Here is a 24,924-nt window from a genome sequence, read left to right on the forward strand (position 1 = left end):
AATCTTAATTTATGTGAGTTTTATTAACTGTTAAAATGACAGCAGGAGAGAATTTCTTTTTTCCTCTCTTTGCTATTTTTACACCTTCTCCAGTCTACCCATGAGTCTTTGCTCCATCTCAACATACATGGTCAGGCGCCGCTGCTTAACAGCTGATGAATTGATTGTGCCTCCGTGTCTGCAGGTGCAGAACACTTTAGCCGCGTGTGGCGGGTAGTTTAAAGACTTGGGCGCTGATAGCGCTGCGAGCGTCATCGGTTGGAAAGCATCAGTCAGGCGAAGCGGCGGCCTCACAGCTCGCCGAGAGAAGCTGGGAGAAAATCACTCTCTGCTTGCTCTTACTTTCATTTTCTTTCTTTTTTTTTTGTGGTTTGTTTGCTTGATCTCGCTGAAACTTTGATCCTCAGTGAATCTTGATCAGGTCAACAATGCTTTCATCCACAGAAGAGCCCACATTTATCTCTATATGTGGTACCTTCTAATCAGACAAACACACTCAGTGACGGCTGCTGCGACTGGAAGTGCATCACACAAATCATCTACATACAGAGGCGGAAAGAGAGCTTTGTATTCAAGAATCACTACTTTCACACAGAAGATACTGGTAGTCCAGACAAACTTCAGCGTCCTTTTTTGTCCTTCAAAAGCTTCAGTTTTTAACTGCATTTCAATGCATTGCTAATCATCCAGTTCAAAACACCCTTCAAAAGACTTGATCTTTGTTTTAACCCTCATGAGGAAAGTTTAGAGTTCCTGTGACTGGATCGAAGTCTTTCACCTGTGCCTGAGTGTGGCATCGTCTACCGGGTGGCTGTGGTATTCATGGGCATCTTCTGTGTGGTCCGGCGCCTGGTTCATTATTATGGTTATGCTCAGAGGAACACCCATGAAGCCAGACGCCGCTGCTGGAACGAAATTTCAAGAACACAAAATCCTCAAATCACTGAAGAGTTACGCTGAGACACTGGAAAACATTCTTTTTCATACCGTGCAATTTGTACTGGTAAGACAATAAAGAATCCTTTGATAGCAAACAGACATGAGGAGCCCGAAACATGAGACACAGCCAGAATGTCAAAAATAACAACAAACAAAATGTGAACCATGACACAAACTTCCAGCGGCAACAGGTGCATGATTACATGCTAACAAGACTTTGAACCTTCAGCCTATTTCACACAAAACAACAGTATTGATGAATTAAAGATAACTATATGAAATAAATTGCTTGTGAAGCTTAAGATCCTCCAATGGCAAATTAATAGGATTTGTTTGCTCTAATATGAATGTGTTTTTGAGGATAGAGGGAAAAAACAGCTCTTAAAAATGAGTTTTACTGGGTTCAGGGTCATGTGTGTGTATCAGTTTTAATGTTTATGAGAAAGTCACAGAAGCTGGTGTTTTTTCCACGGCTTCTGTAGCCTGGGTGGTCGGTCTTTGTTCAGCTTGGGGAATCGGATTTTTTCGGGAGAACTGTTGCTGTCTCTCTTTTTCAAAATACTCGGAACAGACCAAAAGTGAAAGACAAAAGAGCATTGTTTGGCAGGAAACTGAAAAAAAAAAAAAAAAAGAAAAAAAAAAACCAAGGGAATCATTTAAGCTGTTGTGGTCTTACACATCAGAAGTGTGGAAAAAGAACTGTTATTAAGCAAAGCAGAAGAACGGAAATTCCCGGCGAAATTTATTTTTCATCTCCTTTTTTCTTCAGAAGATGTCATGTCAAGTGGTTCCACGCCAGTGAAAAAAGCTTTTATCACTGATTATAGCGTTCAAAGCGCTTTTCAGTCAAGGTAAAAAAAATCTCAAACACTCTCCGCAGCTTAGCAAAAATGTCACCGATCAATCCAGCGCCGGACAATTCCACTGAGCCGAGCAGATCATGTTATCAGACAGCAGATGTGGCTGGCATCTGTTTGCACATGTACAGACCGACGAGATGGCGGGTCTTTCATCCAGCAGACGCCAGCCAGTTTGTTCCAGTGTGTCGGCTTCAAGCTGAAAAACCAGTAATTGGGGGCACAGCCGTTTGAGGCACTTACATAGGAAATTTAATTTTACGTGCGCTGTCAGTTGGCTGAATTTCTCCTTGAAAATGTTTGAAAATATAGATTGAAAATCCTGAGAGAATTTAATCTTTAATATGTTGTAAAACCCACAGAGCTGCTTCTGTTATGTTGTCTGGAGCTGAAAAAAATGAAACTGTGTAGAATGAAACCAAAACAATGATTCATATCAATCAATCAGTCAATCTTGAGTTATTTCATGCAAATTGGCACAAATTACAGTGCCTGATATTAGGGCATTTCTAAAGACAGGAACACGGTCAATATGAAACACAAATGAAACGTTGCTATATTCAGATTTAGAATAAGTTCAAACTCCTTGAAGAAGACAAACAAGATAAAGTAGATCTGATGTTGAGAAGGGGATTCAAAGCACAAATATAATTAACAACACTAATGAAATGAATAAATATTGACAATATGAATGAAATAATGATTAAAACCACATTTTTTGATGTGATAAAATGCTTTTTTAAAGATGAGAAATCACAAACCAATGCATGTGCCTTCTCTAATCTAATACTAAAAGGATTAGATAAATTTTAAAATTCAATTAACATATTTCAACAACCAGATGTGTCGTTGAAGTTTCCCTACCAGTTTTTAAATTTGAAACTAATGACACAAATTTGTTGCTGTTACTCTTCAAACCCGGCGTTTACTTCCTGAAAAGCTTCTTCAATGAAACCTAAAAGAAGCACCAGTTGCTGTTTCCTTGCCAGTGTACTCAGCTGTGACCACAAGTCGCACAGGTTGATCACTGCCAACCGTAATGATGAAAGCAGTAAAGATAATATTGGCGGTCTGTCACATGCGAGCCAATGCAGTCACATACAGTCGCCATCTGTTTTTATTTTGTCTGGCAGGCGTGTGAAGGGAGGAGAAAAAGATAGTTTAGGTGCTCATGCCATTGAGGAGCAGCTTGCGGTGAAGGGAGAGCGGCCGCCTTTTTCATGTGTGAGCGTAAACTTTCAAGGTGATGATGCAAAAACTTGGTCCTACTTTGCAATGTGAGCACCGTGGACACAAGTGTGTATGGTGTGTGTGTGTGTGTGTGTGTGTGTGTGTGTGTGTGTGTGTGTGTGTGTGTGTGTGTGTGTTTTGCAAAAAACGTGCACACGTGACATGGATTTAGCACATGTGGATGAAGAATTTTTTTTCCCCTCTCCTTTTTTAGATAGATATGCATCCATGCACAATAATTACTTTATGCCTACTGCCAGGGAAGGATTTAATTAACTGTCCCCTGTCAGGGTAGATAATTAGTCAATAACACACATGGACACACAGACACACACACACACACACACACGCACGCTTTTCTTCTTATGCACACGTAGTGGAAGTCAGTATGTTCACCGTCGGCAGACTACTGTCGGGACTCGCGCGCCGCCTTTCTTGCTGTTGCAGGAGCACAAAGTACAAGTCTTGAGTGACATGGCTCAATAGGCAATTACAGAGGAGCATTGAAAAAACGCTGCAGACAGAAACCGAGCGTGGTGCGGCTGCCTCCCACCTGCAGGGAGACGCTAATGTTGTTGATTTTTTTGGTTGGAATTTCTTCATCAGCGTCCCGGTGCATAGTACGATGTGCTCAGTCACTACTGTGCTCACCCAGAATAATGATGTCTCTTTGTCTCTTTCTGTTTGCAGGTTCAAGGTTTGATCTACACACAGGGAAAGGTAACAGAAAGCTAAACTTTTAAATCCCTTTCTTTGCTCTCTTCTCCTCTCTGCGCACAGGAGGAGACAAAATGATTAGCAGGCATTAGACTGTATCTGCAGGCATGTGTGTTTATGGGTGTGAGTATGGATATAAAGGCATTATGGGGGGATTTGTGGGCCAGTTTGTTACCCCCCCCCCACCAATACTCTCTTTCTCTCTCTCTCTCTCTCTCTCGCACGCACGCACACGCACACACACACACAGTTAGCACAACAGACTGTTGTCCTAATCACGGAGAACAGAAAATGTGGATTAGCAGTGTCTTATGGTATCAGCCATAATCACCCACAAACACTCTGTGAAATACTACAGTGGCTCCTCGCCTGCTACAAAAATGAAGCCACTCCATGTTTATTCATTTTCTCCTTAAACGGTCTCACGCTGTGTGTTTGTAGGTATGTGTATCAAATGACTCAACAGGACATCTCCTCTCCCAAGTGGGCTTTAATAGACCCGGGCATGATACAACATCACTTTTATCTATCCGGAGATTCACTGTGTTGTTTATGATGACAGTTATAGCCATTTTGGATTCTGCAATCCACGCAGTATTTGATCATTACACCAGTGGTGGGCCAACAGCTCTTTTTGGTCTATTTCTGGCAGATGGAGTCTGTAACGGTTTATGTCTGCGGCCTTCCCGCTGTAGATCCCAGAGTATTTTAGTCCAGAATAATCCCCACCATCTGCTGTCTCCTCTACTACATTTTAGCACTCAGTCCCTCTCTCTGTCACTCATGTATTTCTTATTGCATCCGCCGCCCCCCTCCTCTCTTTTTTTTTTGACCAGATTTCTCAACAATTTCTCCCACATGCATTTTTTTTTAAACTTGCCATGCTCTCTTTTCTCATTCTGGCTTTCTGAATCCACCATGTTTTTGCTCCTCGCTCCACTCTGTCTCAATCTGACTGCTCCTTTTTTTTTTTCCCCTCTTGGGTTTAATATTTTTTTTTCACTCATCACCCCTTCTTTCTATCCCATTTTCTCTGAACTCTTCCAACACAACTTGCTTAAGCTTAAGCTCGCCTTTGCTTTTCATGTATCGCCATTTAAATCTCTGACTGTCTCTGCATGTATTTTAATGACTCCCGACTTCTCTGACATACACCTTTATACAGCATCAATTGTGTGGCCCTCTCATATGAGTAATGTCTTTCCTCTCTCCTTGGGTTGTTTATAATGTAGGCCTGATCCCAGAAAAAAAGAAAAAAACAAAAAAATGTCAGCAGTCAGTCAAATGTCAGCTCTTAATCTGGGTTTCCGTGAACAGGATTTCCCAGACTGGGACTCGGAGACTTTTCATGTGGTCAGAATTAGATTAGCAAATGTCAAAGGAAAACCTATTGAAACGCATTCCTGGGAATTGTCTGGGGATTCGGTGGAAGAGCCCAGCTTGGTGAGATTGGGTTAGTCCGCAATTTTTTGGGCAAATGAGAGAATGAAGAGGTAATCCAAAAAAAGGGCCGTGTACTGTCAATGGTGTGTACAGCAGGTTTGTGCAAAATTCTTTCTTGAATTAGTGTCAGACCAGTTCTAAACTAAGCTAGGTTCAATTTATCAATTAGTCATTTAAAATGAAACATGATGAGTTTGTTTGACGCTTTAATACAGGGTTATTGTTCCAGGATGCTTTTCATCAGCAGTTCTGAAGTGCCTCTGAACACTGAACAGATCCTCTGTGCCACACTGGAGGAATCAAACAGGCAATTTTAAGACAAGACAAAACTCTTTTCGTGGTATTTTAATACTTAATTCTTCTGCTGAAACGCGTTCTGTTCAAAGTTCTGAGATCTGAGTGTGAGTTTGATAAAACATGGAGAGTAAACCGCCTTAAGAAACAGCAGCTGCTTTGAGGTTTGAGGCCTCTGAGTGAAATAACTGCAGAAGGGAAAAAAAAAAAATCCCGTTTGAAACGTGGAAGGCTCTCGTTTTCCCTCTTACAAGCGCCGCAAAGGTACCAAGGGAAAAGGCACTTGACTTTCAGCTGCTCTGCTCGCAGTTGTTCTGTTGCAAATAGTACACGACGGCTGCGGAAAGAACCTCGAGTGGGAACAACTTCATGCCTTCCCACCGACTGGTCCTCTGAGTGAAGCCGAGCCGAATTAACACAATGGAGAACATGACAACAACATTTCACTATGCATGCAGTGGTGACATTGATGATTTCTGCACGCAGTGTGGTGTAATGTGAAGGGCACAGTGCAAGGTTTATTCTTCTCGATTGATTCTCGTGTTCTTGAGTCCCTCGGCGGCTCGATAGCGACTCCTTCAGCAACTGAACTCCAGACAGGTGTGACGTGGGAGCTGGTGGCTCGGTTGGCACAGGAATACGCCTCGTCTTTCTACCAGTACACGGCTGGATTAACAATGACTGAATGGATTAGAGTGTGTGTGTCTGTGTGAAAATGAGAGAGTCAGACAGCGAGTGAATGACAAATCATGGTTGTAACTCCTGTGTCAAGTGGGTATTTGATAAAGCCGGATACCTTAAACAAACACAGATAATACCCCGAGATCATCATATTTTGGCTCGTCTGATAATGACGTCACAAAAAAAAAACCCTTCCACCAAACATACACATGTGCACACAGACAGTCAGAGCACCGTGCAAGTCATATCTCCGTCATCTGACCTAAATCCATTAGCACAAGGAGTCCCACCCTCCTTTCCCTCAGCTACTTCAGCCTCCTCCTCTTTTTTTTTTCTTTGTCGCAGGCATCAAACCTCAAATGTAGAACGTTTACTATGTCAGCCTGTCTGAAGTTACATGACCGCCTTGAGAAAATGAACACACAGATTTTCAGTATAGTGAAGCTTTCTGAATAACCCTCAGTCAGCATCACTCTGTGATACTCAGGGGCCGCACGGCGGCGCACCGGTTAGCGCTCTCGCTTCACAACAATCAGGTCATTGTTTACATACCAGTTGGGGTCTTTCTGTGTGAAGTTTGCATGTTCTTCCCGCGGGTGCATGGGTTTCCCTTTCCCTTTCCCTTTCCATGGGTACTCCTGTTTCCTCCCACAGTCCAAAAATATAGTTATTAATGATGGCCCTAAGTTGCCCTGAGGAGTGTGTGTGTGTGTGTGTGTGTGTGTGTGTGTGTGTGTGTGTGTGTGTGTGTGTGTGTGTGTGTGTGTGTGTGTGTGTGTGTGTGTGTGTGTGTGTGTGTGTGTGTGTGTGTGTGTGTGTTGATCCTGTGACGGACTGGTGACTTGTCCAGGGTGTTTCCTGCCCTTTCCCATTGTAAACTGTAACTGGCTCCAGCACCCTGCACAGGATTAAGTGGGTATAGACGATACTTGGACTAAAGCAGGAACGTCATCGATGATTCTGAAAATATTTGCCTCTCTTAGTTCTATATAACTTTTTAAACTGTGTGTTTTAACCCACAGGTCTGCATGGCAGTAGTATGGCTGCCTACTGCATCCTTTTATGCTTAAGCTACATGTCTCTCTACCCCTGTAAATTACTTTGGCGAGCTTCTAATACCTACTTATATGATTTCCCTGCAAGACTAGTATTAAAATCTGCCATGATGTCATTATTACTCTGTTGCTCTTTCATCCTCACAGCCGCAATGTATTTCTTGGATTACTGTATTTGAACGTCGCTTAGCAGCACTCCAAGAATGTCGGTAATGAATACGAGGCAAGCAATCTGCTTGACTATTCAAAACGCTCCTAATTGAAATGCTGAAAAGACAGCTCCGGCTAATCAGCTTAGAGATGTAGTCCACAGTTGACAGATAATAAAGAGGATCATAGTGCTGAAGAGTCTATTACCACCCATGTAATGAGAGTTCATATAGTTTTGTCTGGGGACAATGGAGGTGCAGGGAAGTTAGGGGAGAGAGTGGGAGGCTGGGAGCAGGTACAGCACACGTGGGAAGATAAAGTGGTGGCTTAGTTGAAAAGAGGGTTAAAAGAAGGTAGAAACATTAAATCAAAGAGGGAGAACACTCACTGCAGAAATGCAACCTGAGCAGTTTGCTTGGAAAACCAGATCAGTGATCTGTCAGTGGTCGGATCTGAACCAGGAACCTAACCTCCGGTTACAAGCTTGCTTTCCTGAATCTCCGGGTCCCCCATGCTTTCACACGTTGTGCTTATTTCCACTCCACTTTTTCTTCCAATCAGCTGTTAGAAGAGGGACTGAATCAATGGAGACTGAGTGAAATGTTCAAGTTCAGCACTACTTCACTATGTCTCCATGAGGTTTTGATGTGTTTAACTCTGAAAGTTTATGACTTAAATCTAAAACTCTGAAACAAACGGCAATGAACTATTATTTTCATGTTAAAGTATTCAGTTGTCTTGATAGATAGAATAGCTATTTGGTCTTGAAAGTGCTAGAAATTAAATAAACAGATTTTTTGTTTTCTTTTCTGAGGATACTTTTACTATGATTTGACTCTGTTTATTTTCACAGACTAGACTAATTAAGTTAGTAATATTGATGGAAAATTATTCTATTTCATAGTTTTGTGTTGATTTGCTAATTGATGAAGTTTCAGCTTTTTTCAAAGCAAATTTATTATTTTTCTATGTTTCAGAGGTCAGTTGAGTGTTACATTATTACATATTATCACTCTATTCTGGTGATGGGACAAAGAATCTTACAAATATAGCCTTGTGTAAATGACATATCCGAAATGCTGACTGTGTGCTTTGCGGAGTAGAAGAACACACCTTGTTTGTGACGTCGGGCGCTCTGGGATTAAGAGCTCCAGTGCAGACAGTTAGCTTCACAGTGCATTAAGGCAGCGCTGACGGCTCGAGTGTAGGGATGAAACTCCACCGCCTCCTTCGAACTGTCCGTCAGTCATCTCTCTCTCACATAGTCTTTCTGACCTTCCAACCTTCTCTCTCTATGCACAATGTTTGCCAAGCCTCTGTTGATGAGACAGACAGAGGTCAGGGCTGTAAAGTATGAGAGGAATGACACAGAACACCCTCGCACCTTTCCAAGCAGCTCAGCGTTGTATTAAAAAACGGGCCACCTCTTCCAAATTCTACCTCAGTCACAAATGACCTCCCTTCTTACCTTTCATCTGGCAGTTCTAAAGAATGTATCCCATAATCTTATTAAAGTTGAAAGCCGAAACGAACACTACTGAATTAACGGTGCGTGCCACTTTGTTATTGAGGGGTTTCAAAGTGATCAGATGTCAATTTTAAATTAACCTGTCCTTGCTCTGTGTCGTAGTTGGCACCACATCTAAGATCCGAGTAACATTGTTTTCTCACACATAATAATCTCTCATTCCTGTCCTCATATGCGTGATTGAAAATATGTAGAGACTCTTAAAGCAATTCATGATTCTGCTCTTAGATGTGATCAAATGTACAACAACACTTCTTAGATTCAAGAAATAATACGTTTCGGTGTAAATTCTGTATCTGCTTGAATTTTGACTTTTACAGCATGCCTTCACTCAAGGCCACTCCGATGTGTGTATCAACCTTTGTGTCAGTTTAGAAGTTCTCCATTTGAACGCTGACAGACTTTAACAAAAAATAATTCTTCCCTGACTCTTCATGAATGGTATCAATCATTTGTTATGAATAAGTGTCAGCCTTTCCTTAAACACAGCACAGACTGCGACCGTGAAGCAAACCGCTCGGTATGTTATTCTAAGTAATCTACCTTGGCTGTCTCTTCTCTGCCCTCCAGTCGGGGACGGGACTACTTTCTCTCTAGATGTCGAAGGCGGGCAGATGCCAGCCGCAGGGACAGAAGAAAAAGGGCACTCCTCATTAACGCCACCAACACCGACATTAATCATCTTACCTTAAAGTATCTGAAACCTGCAGGACAGGAACTGACTTGCTGTTATGTAGGCCATGACAAAGTAACATTAGCAGGGTGTGTGTGTGTGTGTGTGTGTGTGTGTGTGTGTGTGTGTGTGGGTGTGTGTGTGTGTGTGTGTGTGTGTGTGTGTGTGTGTGTGTGTGTGTGTGTGTGTGTGTGTGTGTGTGTGTGTGTGTGTGTGTGTGTGTGTGTGTGTGTGTGTGTGAAGACCAGTGAAAGACCAACATAAATATATAATATGCCAAATTTTTCTCAGCTAATATCTTGTTTGACTAAACTGTAATTAGTCTCACCAGTGAAGGCTTAAATAATAGAAAACAAATGGCTGCCTCGTCCTTGTTTTGTGTAAATCCTTTTTGATTGCAATTGTTGTTTTCTACAAACTCAAGGAATGTATTGGTGAACCCAGACTTCTAGAGCCCAAATAACTTATTCATAATTTTGAAATGATGGCCTCACTTTGATTCTTTCTCCCCAGTTCCCATAAGGAATACTGTATGTACAAGTGTCAGTGTGGCACCGTGGTGCTATTTGTTGTTCCGGTCAGGCTCTTAGTCACTCGAGGTTCATGGTTTCAACTTTCAACTAAGGTTGTCTCAGACTGGTGGATCAAAACTGACTGATTGTCGCATGAGAACTTAAAGACAGACAATACATAAAACAAGCCCAGTTATCTTCATGACACAGCGACATACGCCATGACCTGTCTGACTGCTAAGGTCCCAGTTTCAACAAAAATGCATCTTATACTGGAATGCGAAAGATTATCTACAATAAAGGGTTAAACTTATTTAGATCTTTTGTATAAAATCTGAAAAAAAACAAACACATAGTTCTCTTCTGTGCTGATAAAAATCCCAGAAAAGGAGGAGTCGCTTGTCAAAATTGTGCCATTAGAATTGGATCATTTTGTTTTTTGATGGTGTTGCATTTCCACTCTGGATCGTTTGAGGTATCTTTTATGTCTCAACTTGAGGTGTGTGTAAAGTGAAAGAGACACTGTGGGTATGCATGAGGTCGGGCCCCGAAGCTCCAGCAGTGCTCAGTGTCAGGCAGCTAATTTAGAAAGTGTTGCGTCAGAGTAATTGGAGTTGAGAGGAACCTCCTGATATGTATCACTCAGAGAGACTGGCTGCCTCTTTAACTGACAGACTCGCAAACTATCCACTATATAATTTTTGTCAATGATATAATTATTCATTGTGGAGTAAATCTGTAAATAGAAATGTCTGTGAAAGGGAAAGTAAGAGTGCTTCGTCAGGACGGACAGATGGAGAGGAAATCTGTTGTAGTCTGGAGAGGTGGGGCCGGACGAGAGGAGTTTAAACTTTTTTCCTCTGTGATTGACAGTGAGAAAAAGGAAAGGAGGGTAAAAGACTGAAGAAGGGGGGTGGAGAGAGGAAGCACAGCTGTCCTTAGATGTCAGTCTCTGAGGGCTGAGCCAAGGGACGTCTTTTAGGTCTCTTAACTTTGACCTCAGGCACCGAGAGCCATGCACAGATATGAAAACAGTATCCTGAAATGACACTGTAGACATTGGACAGAGATCATACTCTGTGGTTTTTATCTATTTCATGGAAAAATAAATCTTCCATCAGAGCTATTTTTTCGATAAAGACAAGTTTATAGATCAGGGATTCGGATGCAACGGCATAACTGCAGATTTGAATGTTATCAGGACGCAATAATCGCCGCAGTGTACTTTCATCAGTCAGGTGATTACTGGGCCTCCTACTGCATATGCAGAGAAGCATTTCCACATCCCACAACAACAGTTTAAAAGTGGTTATTGCATGTTGTGAAAAAATGTAAAGGTACCAGGGGACATGAAGCAGTTTTCCTATTGATTGACCTTTTGAAATGTAAAGGCAAAGGTTTTTGTATTCTAATTGCAGCATCCATTAACCAGTAGAGCAGAGTGATCTCTGCTCTACCACCTGGACTGATCCTCATAATCCTCATAAGGGAGACTCCATGAGAAATAGGGGAAAGCGAGTATTGATTTGTGCGTCCGCTCAGTTGTAGTTTTGGCACAAACAAGTGACGACTGCGTCACCAGCGTATGTTAACACTGTAGCACCGGTGGAACAAGTGGAAAAGACCTGTGACCTATTTATCTTCACCTGACTCACTGCTAGTCCTTTGATTTCTTGTCTTTGCCTCCATCCTTCTGCCTGTATGACTACTGTGTGCCTATACTCTGTCGCGTACACGAGGACGACCGATGTCTAACATGCACAAATGGCTCGCCGCCCCATTGATTATGAGGCTATTTGTTTTAGGGATGATTTGGGTCCTGTTGTCGGGCTCATGCATTATGCAGAAAATATTGCGCTCTTTGCTGCAGGAGAAAAGCAATAAACGTCCCGCTATCATCCATTATTCTGTGAAGATTAAAGGATAGTAATGCACTTGCTGAGCTCCCGCCACTGGGTAACATTGTTTCTTGCTCATTGCTTTTTGGTAATAGTAATGGTGGACGTCATTGCAATCGCTAAGTCGTATGACTTCCATACAGATTTAGAGCAATATCTTTCAGTGTCGTTATCAAAGGTGGTTATATTGATGAAATATTCAGTTCAAAATCAAACCGCACACCCCTCTTTTCTTGAATATCAATGTGAATAACTGAATTTCGAGGTACGGCCCCTTTTTTTTTCAAAGCGTACATCTGCTTGGCTGTCATATTTGAACTTATTTCTGACAGAAGAAGTCATTACTCAGCGCAGCAGTGATCCTGTTTCTAATTCTTTTTTTTTTTTCTAAGGTAAAGGCTACTGGATATATTTTATTTACACCTCTGTGAATTATTCAAGTGTTTCTAGATGAAGCTAGCTGGATAACTGTCTTCTGCCTATGAATGGTTGAGTTAGTCTAATGATCCCTCCTCATCCCGTATGTATTAGTGTGTGCCTGCAGGCTTCACCACAGCTCGCTACTCATCAGAGAGTGGAGGAATTCTCTCTCAGCAAAAAGTTTTCTGTTGCAGTTTAGATGGGACTGGCACCGGGGGAATGAGAGATGGCCTCCCAAACCACTCACTCATGCTCCAGATTCAACTCCCCAGGTGTTAGTGGCGTGTGTGTGTGTGTGTGTGTGTGTGTGTGTGTGTGTGTGTGTGTGTAGTGTGCATTTGCATCTTTGTCCTAGTGTGTCCTATCTGCTTTCTGTCAATCTTGACTTTCAGGTTGTATTTTATTCTCCCACTGTCTGTTACCTTCATCCCTCTTCCTTTCTGTAACATTTCACTTTTCTTCTCTCCCTCCCTTTGCCCCTTCTTTATCCATCCCTTCATCTCTGGCTTAGTGACCACAAGCTGAAGCTTCCCAAAACCCAGCTTCTTTTGTGTGTGTGTGTCTCGCGCATGAACTGATCTCTCATCTTGAGAATCCTTCCTGTCGGAGCTGACAAGACCCTCAAACAACATCAACCTCACAAATATCCGACTCCAGGCAGCAGCAATGTTGCTGATTGAGAGGAAAGGATGAGATTCAGCGGAAATCCTTTGAAAATAAACTGTTAGGTGTGTAGTTTCTTCTTTTTTGAATTCTCAATAGTTGAACTACTTGCTTTGGACCAGATAGCTGCAACTGGGGCTCCTAAAACAACTCAACAAACAACTTTATCATAGCTTCCAGTTCAGTAACCTACATGTATTTGTTCCCCCTATGCTGAGTCCAACTTCAGCAAAAAGTCCCACTTAATTCTGATTCATTACATCCCACGGTTCTCAATACACTCACATTAATGACACGGCAACATTTATCTTGATACTTCTGTCACCTCTAAGTACCTACTTTTTGCCTTATAAAACATTAATACAAACACTGACTCTTAACACTGTTTATTTAAATTAAACATCGGACCGCTTACCCCAAAACTTATCTTAATCACCGTAACTCCAAACTACCTGACTAATCCAAATGGGATTCGGACACACGGCCTGCACTGGGCCTGATTGGTAATGTCAGAAGTGAATAATAATAATAATAAGTTTTATTTTTAACGCACTTTACATTTGAAGTCAAATCTCAAAGTGCTACAATGGGCACAACAATAATACATTACATCACAGCATACTGTAAAGGCAACATTAGCATTGGTATGCCTTTCTGAAAAAAAAAAAGTGCTCAATGATCCCAGGGTTCTCTCCTGATCACGTGTATCTAAAATATAGATATAAGAATGCATGGCTTAATATAGGATGAGAGAGTTGCACACAATGTGTGTTGGTTCAATCCCTACCCTTAACTTGGCCCACAATTTTGTTTTTCCTCCATTTTTGAGCTGCAGAAGGATACACACACACACACACACACACACACACACACACACACACACACACACTGGCCCTCCGAATTCTCCTTTCTCCAGGCCTCAAACTTTCCCGTCTTACTTCCTCTGATCTTCTGAACATCAATCCCTCATTCCTCAAAGCAAAAACGAGGGGAAAGGAGATGACAAAAATGAGATGACAGATTACCTGCTATATATAGAGCCAGTCTTGTGCCGCTTCCCTTATTCATCTTCTCCAGCCCTCAAGACATTGGTTACACCTTTTGGTTTGTGACTGGCAATGCAAGTAGACTCTCTCATCACAGAGCGATTGGAATTCAGGGACTCAAGCTGTACGTTTTTTTTTATAAATGAGAGAAGGAGAAATTAGTTTGTTCGACTTGTTGCCCATAGTCTAAAGGTGATGTTTCTATCCACCGAGAAAGAGACAAATTGCCATGACTAGAGGGGTAATATCCTGTCTCCCATAGTGTCCATTTGTCCAACAGATTTTATAGACCATCATTTAGTTTATATTGCCTTGTGGCTTTTGCCATCAGCTTTTAGAAGAGGAATAATCTCTCATTCTTGTATTTTTCTGCCATGCTGATTAGCTTTTGTTGTAAATTTTCCTGTCCAATGTATCACTCTTGTTAAACACAGAATGATCAGACTGGAAAAAAATAGATGTAGTTAACTGTTTCACTTCTGCTTCACTTCAGCTGTACACACTGATGGCCAGACCTGAAATATTGTGACGAAGCCACCTGTACTGTAATATTCGTTATGCCAGAATTTTAATCTACCTGCTAAAAATAACGCACATCCTGAAACTGAATTATCAAGTACAATCTTAATTGTTACCAGTTGTTTACAAATCAAGTTCACACAAAAATTTTCAATAGCCATGTAGTCCTGTTAGCAAAGCTAAAAGTTTCTATGACAGTTTCAACCAGCAACACTGGATAATTTATCTTCCTACAATCAAGGTAACTTCAGGCTTAGCTGAAGATCTTCAGGTGTTCATTATCATGACTGACTTTTCACTTTGTTAATCCATTTAATAAAATGTAGAGCTGTAGAAGATAATAAACATAGTTGACATAATTGAAGAAGAAAATTTGTTGATGGCATGTTATTTAGTCGACATGCCGCTTCGTGTCCACAATCCCATTCATTTTCTATGTGAAATGCACAGCGTTGCATGCTGGGTGCATTATATTACATTAGCTCATGCATAAAGTTAAATTCTGAACTCCATTTAGCCATTTAGATTGGTCAATTAATCGAATAATTAATTGAAATATTAATCGAAAATTAGTCGTTAGTGGCATCACTCATAAAATGCACATATGACAAATGGAATTCACTTACATGACACTTTTCCACTGCTTTAGCAGACCTCAAAGAGCTTAACGATGTGATTTTTCTCTCACCAATTAACGAACAATCACACATCAGTGGTGCCATGTGTTCAATCCTTCCACTGGGAGCAATTTGAGGTTCAAGTTCTTGCTCAACATATGGACAGGGAGCGATGGGTGATTGAACAAGCAACCTTCCAATTGAAACTGAAGCTACTCTATCAGCAGCTGCCCCAGATGGCTCTGTTTTAAATACATCACAGGGTGATGACTTCTTGACATATAAAGTCTATTTTGAAACATGTGTTAATGTAGCTTGCACTGATTTTCAGAATGTGTTGCGTCTTGGAGCAACAGGTAAATTATATACTGCATTTATTGTATGAATACAGCTATCCACACAGTAATATGAACTGAAAAAGAATGTGTTGTGTTGTAAAAGAAGTTAACACACAAAGATTTGTTTCCTCTATTTGTTTACTTTCTTTTCATCAGGACAAACTACCAAATTGTTTCCTCCCACAGTGATCCTCTGATGGATCACAATCTCATCATATTCTACAATAGCAACATAAGATACTATTTGCTGCACTTTATTAAAAAAACAAATAAAAGGGAAAGTGCGATAGAGGGTAAACAGGTAGACAAACAAAGGAGCTTGTTTACTTAACACACCCAGAGGGTTTTTTGTGGTCGCTTTAAATGTAAAACATTTATTTTCTCAAACCAAAGACAAGTAAGACTTGTCACTTCTGCAGATGTACACAAGTTCCAGTGCATATTTATTCATTAAAAAATATTGCTCTCTCTTTCATGCACTCTGTCTTCTTCTGTTGCACTTTCATCTCCTGTCTTGCTCATCACCATATCATCAGCATATTGCTGTGTTGTTCCTCTGCCTCTGTCACTTTAAAGTATCACTCTCGCTTTACACCACCTTTACTTTAATCTTCATGCAGAGAGGGAGGAGAAGAGGGTGAGAGAGGAAAAGAAAAAGCGAGAGGTAAAGGTGCAGGCCTCCCCTCGGGGTATAATTTATGTTATCGAATATATTTACATCAAACCTGAAGGTAAGGGCTTGCGCTACACTGGTGAATCTCTTTACTTCTGATTCGACAAATGAATCTAGATTCTATATTTCCAATTGAAATTTTATCACTTGTACTTCTCATGTCTTTGCCTGTAGCACTCTTTTTTTTTTTTTTTTACTTTTTTCTTAGATGAAACGCAAAAAATATGTGCCAGTAAAGGCAGGGAGAGACAAATTGGAGCCATGAAACTATTCCTTTTCATGCTGAGACGAGAAGGAGAGCTCTGTTAGCCTAGCTGACATTCCACTTAATTTGATTCATTACTGCGTGGGGACGCTATTGTCGCCTCATGCAGGGAACTGGGCCAGTCGAGGAGCTTTGAAATATCCTGATGGAGAACGGTTCAACCAACACAGTATGATAAAATATGAATCACACCCGAGCGATGTAGCTTCATACGGACCTCGGCCTGAACTGCAAATTGCCGTTGCCACATTCACCCCCCCCTCCTTCCGTTTTTGTTAGAACAAATTATGAAAACAGACTGTCGGTCGGGAGTAGATCCAACCAGAACCAAGCCCAGGGGGTTCATAAAAGGTGAACTGGGCTAGTAGTGTGAACCCATGCGGTGTAACGTTGTACATTATTGGGTTGTTAAGATTCAGTGTAGATGAAGCCAAAGGTGGTTCACACAGCTGAACCTCTCGTGGCGCCTGTTTAAACCAGCGTGAGTTCTACCGTGAAACACAGCATTTTGGTAAAACAATGATAGTTTTTGAATTGTACTCATATACAAACCGTTTTTTAATTCAGGGTAATTTCCTCAAACAGTAGGCGTCATTGTAGACATAGTACTCCAAAATAAATTGCTCTTTTGTTGGAGACTACTAACATATAACAAATGTAGTATTCACTACACAAATGTGTAGATTTAAGTGGGGATGAAGTAATAAAGATATATTAGACACTGGTAACAGACAAGCTTTCACATCAGCTGAAATTTCAAGATCATTAAAGATATCTTTATGAGCATGACGATCGAATCAGAAGTTCGTATGGTTAAAAACTGCACCAACAAACCATAAAAAACGAGCTTTTATAGCATTAATGTAATTGTCCCTGACCTAGTTTCTTTGATGAATGTCCTTCAGTGAATTACAAACAACAAATAAATGGCCTCTTGGAACCCCCACTGACAGATTTTCAGCTTTCCACGACAGACAATATGCTCATTGGAAGATGTCAGCGGAGCAGAGTAAGACGAAGTGCTGTGCTATCTCTGACATATGAATGGACTCAGATGGAAAGCAAAGCACAATCTGTCCGGGTGACTTGCTGTTGTATGACTCATGCAGTATGCATACAGTACGGACAACTGGTCGCTGGGTGGTTTTGGCCGCCACAAGTTGCTCGCTCATACTGTTGGTGTTTCAGATACGTTGGAAATGATTCATGGCATAATTAGCGTTTATTGTTGTCTAAAGCAAATTATTAGATGTCTGTTTTTGGGCACTTTTTAGTGTGACATTGAATGAACAATTTATCCACATTTCTGTATATATACGTGTATATATTGCCCCCATTTTTGTTTTGTTTGCAAAGCCATTGGTGACTACTTAAAAAGCTTTTGAAGGGTCTTGGCTCTCCTGTTTATAGCCACATCCAGTTAACACAGATTCTAATAAAGAGGATTAATGATGGGTTAAATATGTTTAATGTAGCCTCAATGATTTCCTTTATGTACTTTACACAGTCATCTCTTTGTGCACCAATCCTTACTGCTTTCCTGACAAATGACTTGGGAAGAACAGTGAAGAATGGAGCTGTTTTTGTTTAGAGCAATTTCTTTTTTTTAACGACGGCATCCAGCTGACTTTTATGTTTTTAATAACAAATGCTTTCTTCACTAATGATTTCGACACAGCCGGCAGCTCCTATCATCTGACAAACAACAGTTCACATATCATTTTCCTACATACTGTGAGACATTTGACTTGGGATTTGCTTTTTCTAAACAACCAGAAACACTGATGTATGTTAGAACCGCTCCATCCACCAAGGCAAAAATGGAAACAGGACAGACATACATACCAACATATCAGGGTTCCATTGGACAAAAACCAACAATACAGCTTTTCTGTGTAATATTACTAAAGGCTTTTTTTTTCCTCAAAGCTCCATTCTGTGTATCTTCATTCATATACATGGGTGAAAGAAAAAAAAGTTGAAGGCAAAAGCCCCTGGATAGATGTAAAACCTACTGCATGTTGGTGAAAGATCACGTTGATTGGCATGCAGGGACTACATTCATTCATCATGCTCCGCTTCTGTATGCTGCCACAAGTGATTTTGAAGCTCGCCATCCGCCAACTTCATCTCCCAGGCCCTCGCTTCCCTCTGCTATAAATCATCATCTAGCCACAGGCCGCTGGACGCGGAGCAAGGTGACACACCAGCCCGTTACCAACACCACTGGAGGTGGGAAATAGTGAGAGGGGAAAATGAAGCAGTAGGTTGGGAAAAGGAAGGAAAGAGATGGAGAGAGCGAGCCTATCTGTTGGCCTGGCTGCCACAGTGGGAAGTGACTCTTTGATCTAAACTCTATTAGTGTTTGGCGTGTAGAGACACAGCTTGGACTTGAGTGAAACGCCGTGTGCTTCCCAACACCTCCGGAAGGGTGACTCCTGGCTACAAGTTCAGGCACATATGTCTGCAGTGCCAGCAGGAGGCGTTTGATCGATCTCAGAGTCATACTTTGGTGTAACTAAAGGCCTCACCATTGAAAACAAACCGAAAAAAAATTATGGATTTTTACTTATATCATTCATTTTGCTGCTCCAGTAATCTCAACACGCTTTACATAATTCATCTCACACCCCAGCGGTGACAGCCGCCATGTTAAGATGCACCACTGGGAGCGCCTCGGATCAGGACGCTGGACACTTGCCAAAGGACGTTTTCACACACAGACAAGAGGAAATGGGGGATTGAACCACCAACGTTTGGATTGGAAGATGACCTGCTCTACTAAATAAGCTGTGCTATTTGCTGTCTAGCATGAAATTACATATCAAGAATCAAGGCTCTCCTGTGTCAGTATATTAGAGGCAGCTGAAGGTTAGTCTCGGGTCAAAACTGTAGTCTTTGCTCTACTGATAATGTTCTACCCCTGGTTTATATTTGTATAAACAATAAATTGAATTTTCCTCTTTTCATAAAAAAGTGAAACAACATTTTCAGTATTTCACCACAAAATTCACAATATATAGTATAGCTTCAGTTAGTTTATTTAGCACATACAATGAAATATATCACATAAACCAGTGCAGAAAAAAGAAACAGTGCAGGAGGAGCGGGCAAGCCAAGGCTTATGAAGAGCCCCACCTAATAAAATTATGCAGATATCGTCAAAAAAAAAAAAAAAAAACAACAAATAAATAAAATACATAACTAAATAAAATAAAATACAAAAACAACAAAAAGCATCATAAACTCTCATGCAAAACAAAAGAAAGAAAGAAGAAGACAAAAAAGACAAAGAAAAATGCTGTGACCTTATATGGACATGCTCATAAAATTGACATTTTTGTTGATCATTATAGGCAACACTGAAAATAAACTAAAAGGAAGTTAGCAGTCTACGGAAAAGCTAAAGTACAGAGGTCTCTTGGCTACACTTTTGAATTAGATGCTCTCTTGCGCGACTTTTAAAGATAGATAAAGATATACAATTGTTGGCAATGTGGTACCACTGTTCCAAACTTTGACACCTCTATACCTAAACAAAATTGGCTTCTAGATTAAGACATATAGTATTATATTTATGCACAATTCAGTGAATACCAGCTTTTTTTTATATCTAGCCAACTAGTATGTAGATAACACACAACTTTTCCACTTTCTACTATATTTACAAGCTTTAGCCATAAGAAAAAAATCTTAGCATCACAAAAAAAATGATATATTTTTTACCTTCACTGATTTGAAAGAAACCATCTGGGTGCTTTGGAATGTCGGTGAGAGTGGGTGTCTTCCAGTGTTTGGCTCCACTTTGGAGATGGGGTCAGTGGATTTTCAAAGTGGATTTAAATGGGCTTCATCAGGGAAAAAAGTTTGACATCGCTGACTTGTGAGGAGGACTTTTTTTTTCCTTTTGTAAAATATCAAACTTGAGATCAAACGACGTATTGACAGTTTTGAAAGTGAGAAATTACCTGTGTAAATGAAGTCTGTCCAAATAATCAATCCATCTTCAGTCTGTTTTATGGTTGTTTTACCGCTGTGCTGAAAGTATGCTCTCTGAGAACTAAAACATTCAGGGAACATAAAAACTGCAAAGTACAAAGTAAGTAAACTCTTAAAATATTTTCACTGCATTTTAAACTCTGCAAGTGTTTCTCAGATGCATATTTCTTTAGTTTAACGGAGAACCAGAGTGGAGGCTGGCAGCGAGGAAAGGACTGGCGTAGGTGGTGTGTCTGCGTGCATAACCAACTGTATCAGCACTTGTCCAGTGTGATGAGCTCATCAGTTACACAGGAGGCCGATGGGTTTAACTGTGAGCCACTAGAGCGTGAAAAAAGTCGACTGCATGTGCTTGTGTGTATTTGTGTCTGGGCAGTTCCGTAAAGCAGCGCTGTGCCGTTACTGTAGATGCCCTTGTGCTGGTGTGTTGGCTTGCAGTTTCAGACACTTCACAAGAGAGATCTCATAGTGATTTTCAATACGTTCACCAGTGAGGTTGCACGTCTTTATTCGCCTGCAACAATCTCGAGGATTCACACAGCCTTCATTAATCAGCTCTCAAATGTAATGAGCTCATCCAAGAGGGAGCAGAAGGTTATGATAGCAGCTTAACAGGGAGTTGGCTCACTTAACCTGGACTGCAGTGCATCATGCTCCATGCAAGATGGTATAGACACAAAATCAAATTTCATTATCACCAGCTGAGGTTTAATGAGCCTTGCGTATTTGGAGTAGGAGAACCCCAGCTACTGTCGCGCTTGGCAGTCAGACTGCACGTTATTGCCCACATCGCATTGTCTCCGTCACAAATGAAGCCATTTACCGAGCCGCATTTATCACATCTCAACTGAAATGAAGCCGGCAGCCAGGGTGTAACGGTATGAGATTGACCCGGGAATGCTCGATTCATTCGTAGTTTGAGTTCCCAGTTTATGAAAGAGAAGCAGAGGAAGGTGAAGTTAGCCATTCATCAGCCCTCAGAGGTAACGATGCTGCCCTTGCGCTGTGTTATGAGGGGCGCAGCGGGGGCCGAGGAGGAGGCAATACGGGCTGCTGACGCCTGTTTCATATACAGCTGTAATAGCCTGTAGATGTTTCAGGGTTGAAGGGATATCCTTTATACACTGAACAGCTCAACCAAAGAAGCACAGAGTGTCAATATATTATGCTCCTACTTGTCCACAACACACACCACCAGCTCAGCGTGCTGATTACACAATGGTACGATGGATGGTAATAAATACAGAGATAAAAAAGACATGGTATATGTATCTATATCAATAAATGAAAAAAGCATATTATATAAAGTCCAGGTGCTTCTGCTGATATTTGTTGGTTGTCATAACAGTGAAAAGAAGGGGTTCTCTTTTCTTCGTTCCAGTAAAAGCATTAAGCCATTAAGGAAAGAGTTCAGTGCTCTCAAACATACAACCACAAAGCACTTGGAGCAATTGTATTTGGGCTTTTCCAAGTTTGCTTTTCCATTTTTAAATAATGAGCAACATGACTGTAGAGTGATGTTGATATTTTGAAGGAGTTCGACTGAATAGCTGTTCAGACAGGTATGTATTGAGTAATGTCAGATAAACCATAAATATGTTGCGTTTTCATTGTGAGATTATACTGGAGGATTTTCCAAGAGGAAGAAAAGAGGGCTTTTTGTAGACGAAATGTCATAAAGATTCTTCAAGATTGCATTGGGCTCAAACACTGCTTTCATTCTCGCAGCTTGAAAGGAGTCAGCAATGTAAGTCAAAAGCAGACACAAAGAAGCTCAGATAGCAGCCTTCTAATGAGCCTTTCTTTAAAAATATTATTTCAAGGATACAGGGTTTACGACAGTGCCTCTTTTTATTTGCTGAGATGCTGTGGCCCAGTGAAGCCGGCTGCCTTGTGCACCATGCGTTTGTTCGTTGACTTTTGATTTCAGAACTGCAGGTTCTATGAACAGAATTAATGATTGGTCAAATGTTTGCAGTGACGTACTGTATTTGACTGTATAAACGAAGTCGACAGTAAACAGAAACACTGATGTCAGTTAGAGCTACTGTGTGACAAATAAACTGACTGTGTGACAACTCTTTTTTTTTTTTTTTTGGAATGCAATGCAGGTAATAAACATGAAAGATTGTACGTGAACACAAATTCAGATCGTGGTAGTGGGTTTATAATGATTTTTGCGAGCCACCTGTCGACGTAGGCACATTTTGCAGCATTAAAGTAATTGCTTCAGGGTCAGGGGTTGCTAGAGTCTGCCCCTTCTGCATATGAAGGCAGGGCGCACCCTGGAGAGGTCACCCAGTCAAATCAAAGAGCAACTCAGAATTCACCACAAACACTGCGGAGAGTAACTAAAGTACCTGGAGTTGCCTCACATGAATAAATGAACCACAACAACCGCTTGAGCGAGAGTGGTAAACACTACTGTGTGGACCTGAGCACATTGTACTCTTAAAATGCCATTAAATAATGAATCATTCACTTAAAACCTGTTTCTTCTTTCGTCACATCACACAATCACATTTTTTCCATCATGAACATGCTTCATTTTCAGAGTGACACACCCATTAGAGCACAGCTGGCGAGGATACGCGTGCTATAGCATGGTCACTGGATGTGGAAATGAACATTGTGCCAGTCTGAAACTTACAAACCCGTTTGGACTGGTTGCGAGTTGCATGATTGGGTGCTTTTAAGCCGCTGCCTCACTAAAATAGCATTCATTTTCTGATTTCAACGCTGCAGTAACTCCTTTTTTTTGTAACCTGAGACATAATCAGGCCTGAAGCTGGTGCTATGATTGGCTTCCCGAGTGGGGAATTATACTACCTCCTCTGACGAAGTTCGGCCACAATGCTTCCCTGGTTCAAATGATAATGATCCTGGACTGATTGCTAGGTTTTTTTTTTTTTTTCCATCAAGAGAGGGAAAAAAAAAAAGTGAGTCAGGACTGTAGCCTCTCCCCCCTGGAGCATTTCTGTGACACAGACGAACGCAGACACACAGACGGCATGTGAGCAGTGATTTCCTGATGTCAGCTACAGATGGCCTGTGCCATGCCAGATTAATGGTGATACCAAAAGGGAGAAGGGAAAAAAAAAAAATCCATGTGGAGTCTGACAGAAAATGAAGTTTCCTCTGACACACTTTAAGATAGGACAGAGTTTCTTGCATTTCTCTATTGGTTTCCCCAGGTGTGGCAGAACGTTACTGCTGAGAAGCAAATGCAGTCCAGCTTGTTGCTTGCGAAGTCAGCATTCCCTCCCACATCACTTGACAAGTCTTATGAAATTAAGACTATATTGCTCTCTGTTCTCTAGTAGCTGCATTACTTGTCAACAATTCCGTGCCACAGCACTGTGTTGGGGGTTCTGTCTGCCACATTACAGGCTTTTCACAACACGTTTCCTCGCTCATAGAGCTCCGATCAGACGCAGAAAGAGAGCTATGCTGTTGTGTCAGTGGGCTACCCACCCCATAACAACCACCCACACACACACACACACACGTATAGACAGTCGCCTTTCTCGCTCTAGGCAGTTCTTCTGCTTGGTTTGCAGCGCTTGTCCTCTTGTCGGCTAAATGGCTGTGGGTAGCTTCTTCAGTTCACACCATGATACTTTACCGTCCCTGCAGTCAGACTGGCATCATGTATTGTTTAGCCGCCACACTGCCTCAGCTGTGCTCAGCACATTTCAGGTATTACGTTTCCTACACTATGGATGCGGTCATCTACACGCCAGTAGATATACTGCATTCACTAGCTAGTGGCACAGTTGTAGTTTTTCCTTCATTCACTTTAATCACACCTACTGTTTGAGGGTTGGTGTGTATGCACGCTTAAAGCAATAACAAAGTCCTTTTTGTTTATATGTGTCTAACAGGGGCCCGATGATAAAGCTTAATAATTTCCTTTGCAGCATAGCCTGTATCTTGGGGGTACACTGCTGAATATTCTTGAGTTTATATTGAATCCATCCTGAGTGCAGGCTGTGTAATATCCAGTGGTAGAATTAAGAGTTTGCACTGTAGGCAGCAAGTTGTCATCACTTTGTGTGCGCTTAGTTTTGGTCCCTCAGCGATCAGATGCTGCAGTCTATTTGCAGCTGGTCCCTTACTGGTCCCCCCCCCCCCCCAGCAGAGTTGATGTGTGAATCCTGCTTTCAACTGGTCATCAGTGGGAAGTGTATTCTGGGGCGTAACACACCCAACGGAAAACTGGAGTTCGGCGTAAATCATTACAAAGCACCAACTTCAAAGGGGAGGCCTCACTGTTCGATTACCAATGCAGCGAAATAGCTTTAGCGAATTATTTCTGCTCATTCACGGATGTTGCTGTTGTTCTTCCGCTTCATTTTTTTGACGGTAGCCTGGAGAAAGAGATGAAGGCTCCAAATCACCTTTATG

The 24,924-nt window shown here is 41.4% G+C and overlaps 1 protein-coding gene across 2 annotated transcripts in view; it reads left to right on the top strand.

Moving 5' to 3' along the window:
• The window catches only part of igsf11 (immunoglobulin superfamily member 11), a 125,971-nt gene that overhangs the window by 27,931 nt on the left and 73,116 nt on the right, over positions 1 to 24,924 (top strand). The window contains exon 2 of one of the 2 annotated variants that reach the window (XM_030108207.1): positions 3,717 to 3,746. The exons of the other annotated variant lie outside the window; for it this stretch is intronic. Coding sequence (XP_029964067.1) covers positions 3,717 to 3,746 — 30 coding nt within the window. The remainder of the gene's footprint in view (positions 1 to 3,716; positions 3,747 to 24,924) is intronic. 2 annotated transcript variants of the gene reach the window in all.

Source organism: Salarias fasciatus, chromosome 14 (genome assembly GCF_902148845.1).
Source record: "Salarias fasciatus chromosome 14, fSalaFa1.1, whole genome shotgun sequence".
Lineage (NCBI taxonomy): Eukaryota > Metazoa > Chordata > Actinopteri > Blenniiformes > Blenniidae > Salarias > Salarias fasciatus.